Source organism: Palaemon carinicauda, chromosome 34 (genome assembly GCF_036898095.1).
Source record: "Palaemon carinicauda isolate YSFRI2023 chromosome 34, ASM3689809v2, whole genome shotgun sequence".
NCBI classification, from domain to species: Eukaryota; Metazoa; Arthropoda; class Malacostraca; order Decapoda; family Palaemonidae; genus Palaemon; species Palaemon carinicauda.
Genome location: NC_090758.1, coordinates 31,404,433 through 31,407,075, shown reverse-complemented (window position 1 = coordinate 31,407,075; position 2,643 = coordinate 31,404,433). Strand labels below are relative to the sequence as shown.

At 41.4% G+C, this 2,643-nt stretch overlaps 1 protein-coding gene across 1 annotated transcript in view; it reads left to right on the top strand.

Annotated features, from left to right (window-relative positions):
- The first annotated feature begins 290 nt into the window (after positions 1–290).
- Positions 291–2,643, top strand: part of LOC137626796 (uncharacterized) — a 51,724-nt gene continuing 49,371 nt past the window's right edge. The window contains exon 1 of the mRNA XM_068357783.1: positions 291–497. Within this exon, the coding sequence (XP_068213884.1) occupies positions 291–497 (207 nt within the window). The remainder of the gene's footprint in view (positions 498–2,643) is intronic.

The window sequence follows — 2,643 nt, the reverse complement described above, 5'->3', positions numbered from 1 at the left end:
AGGGCGTTAATGGATTATGTGTTGATAACTAAAAAATGTTTGGAAGATTGAAAGACATGCATGTGTTTAGGGGTATGGCTAACGGTATGTCTGATAATTTTCTGGTGGAAGGAAAATTAGTTGCAGCCAAAGAGAGGGGGAATAGAGTAGGTGGATGTAAAAGGGAGCTAGTGAGGGTTAAAGAGCTAATAAAACCGGGGGTAAAAAGTAAATATCAAGAAAGGTTGAAAAGGGCATATGACGAAGTGAAAGTAAGAGAAACGGGTAATTTAAAGGAGGAGTGGAAGTTAATGAAAGAAAATTTTGTTGGGATTGCAAGTGATGTGTGTGGCAAGAAGTTTGTTGGAGGAAGCTTGAGGAAGGCCAGTGAATGGTGGAATGAAGGAGTGAAGGTAAAAGGGGAAAAGAGAAAGGGGGCTTTTGAAGGATGGCTGCAGAGTGATAGTGTAGAGAAGTATGGAAAATATAGAGAGAAAAATGTGGAAGTAAAGCGCAAGGTAAGTGAGGCAAAGAGGGTGGCTGACCTGAGGTGGGGTGAGGGATTGGGTCGTTCATATGAAGAGAATAAGAAATTTTGGAAAGAAGTGAAGAGAGTAAGTAAGGCTGCCTCAAGAATTGAAGAGACAGTGAAAGATGAAAATGGAAGGTTGTTAAAAGGAGAGGAGGCAAGGAAAAGGTAGGTGTTATATTTTGAAAGTTTACTGAATGTTGAGAATAATAGGGAGGCAGATATAATTGCTGTTGCGGGTGTTGAGGTGCCGGTAATGGAAGATGAGAATGAGAGAGAGAGAGAGATTACAAGAGAGGAAGTGAGGAGAGCACTAGATGAAACGAGAGTAGGAAAAGAATCTGGTATGGATGGTGTGAGAGATGAGATGTTGAAGGAAGTGGGTGTGACTGTACTTGAATGGTTATTGAGATTGTTTAGTATGTGTTTTGTGTTGTCAATGGTACCAGTGGATTGGGTTTGTGCATGTATTGTACCATTATATAAGGGTAAGGGAGATGTGCATGAGTGTTGTAATTCAAGGGATATTAGTTTGTCGAGTGTAGTGGGAAAAGTGTATGGTAGAGTACTGCTTATTAGGATTAAGGATAAAACCGAGAAAGCAATCTTAGAAGTACATGGTGGTTCTAGAAGAGGTACGGGTTGTATTAATTAGATTTTTACAGTTAGGCAGATATGCGAAAAATATTTAGCAAAAGGTAAAGAGGTGTATGTTGCGTTTTTGGATCTGGATAGAGTTGATAGGGAAGTTATGTGGAATATGATTAGGTTATACGCAGTGAGTGGAAGGTTGTTGCAAGCAGTGAAAAGTTTCTACAAAAGTAGTAAAGCATATGTTAGGATAGGAAATGAAGTGAGCGATTGGTGTCCGGTGAGAGAGGGGCTGAGACACGGATGTGTGATGTCGCCGTGGTTGTTAAACTTGTATGTTGATGGAGTGGTGAGAGAGGTGAATGCTTGAGTGCTTAGACGAGGATTGAAACTGATAGACCAGAATGACCATGAATGGGAAGTAAATAATTTGTTTGTGGATGATACTGTATTGCTTGCAGAAGCGCAAGAGAAGCTTGACCGTTAAATGTAAGAATTTAGAAGGGTGTGTGAGAGAAGGAAGTTGAGAGTTAATGTGGGTAAAAGTAAGGCTATGAGATGTATGAGAAGGAAGGTGGTGCGAGGTAGATTGTCATGTTGAATGGAGAGTTACTTGAGGAGGTGGATCAATTTAAGTACTTGGGGCATATTGTTGTTGCAGCAAATGGTGGAGTGGAAGCAGATGTACGTCAGAGAGAAAATGAAGGATGCAAAGTGTTGTGGGAACTTAAGGGAGACGTAAATAATAGAGGGTTGGGCAGGAATGTAAAGAGAGTTCTGTATGAGAAAGGGATTGTATCCACTGTGATGTATGGATAGGACTTGTGGGGAATGAAAGTAATGGAGAGACAGAAATTTAATGTGTTTGAGATCAAGTGTCTAAGGAGTATGGCTGGTGTATCTCGAGTAGATAGTGTTAGGATCAAAGTAGTGAGGGTGAGAACGGGCGTAAGAAATGAGTTAGCAGCTTGAGTGAATATGAATGTGTTGAGGTGGTTTGGCCATGTTGTGAGAATGGAAAATAGCTCTCTGCTAGAGAAGGTGATGAATGCACGAGTTGATAGGAGAAGTACAATAGGAAGGCCATGGTTGGATGGATGGCTGGAGTGAAGAAAGCTCTGGGTGATAGGAGGATAGATGTGAGAGAGGCAAGAGAGCGTGTAGAAATAGGAATGAATGGCGAGCGATTGCGACGCAGTTCTGGTAGGCCCTGCTGCTTCCTCCAGTGCCTTAGATGACCGCAGAGGTAGCAGCAGTAGGGGATTCAGCATGATGAAGCTTTATCTGTGGTGGATAACTAGGAGATTGGGCTGTGGTACCCTAGCAGTACCAGCTAAACTGGGTTGAGTCCCTCGTCAGGCTGGGAGGAACATAGAGAGGAGAGGTCCCCTTTTTTGTTTCATTTGTTTGATGTCGGCTACCCCCCATAATTGGGTGAAGTGTCTTGGTATATGTATGATGATATAATTTAGACATAATCAAAATGAAGCTTTTATGATATATTTCAGATGTAATAAAAATAAAGCTTATATGATATATTTTAG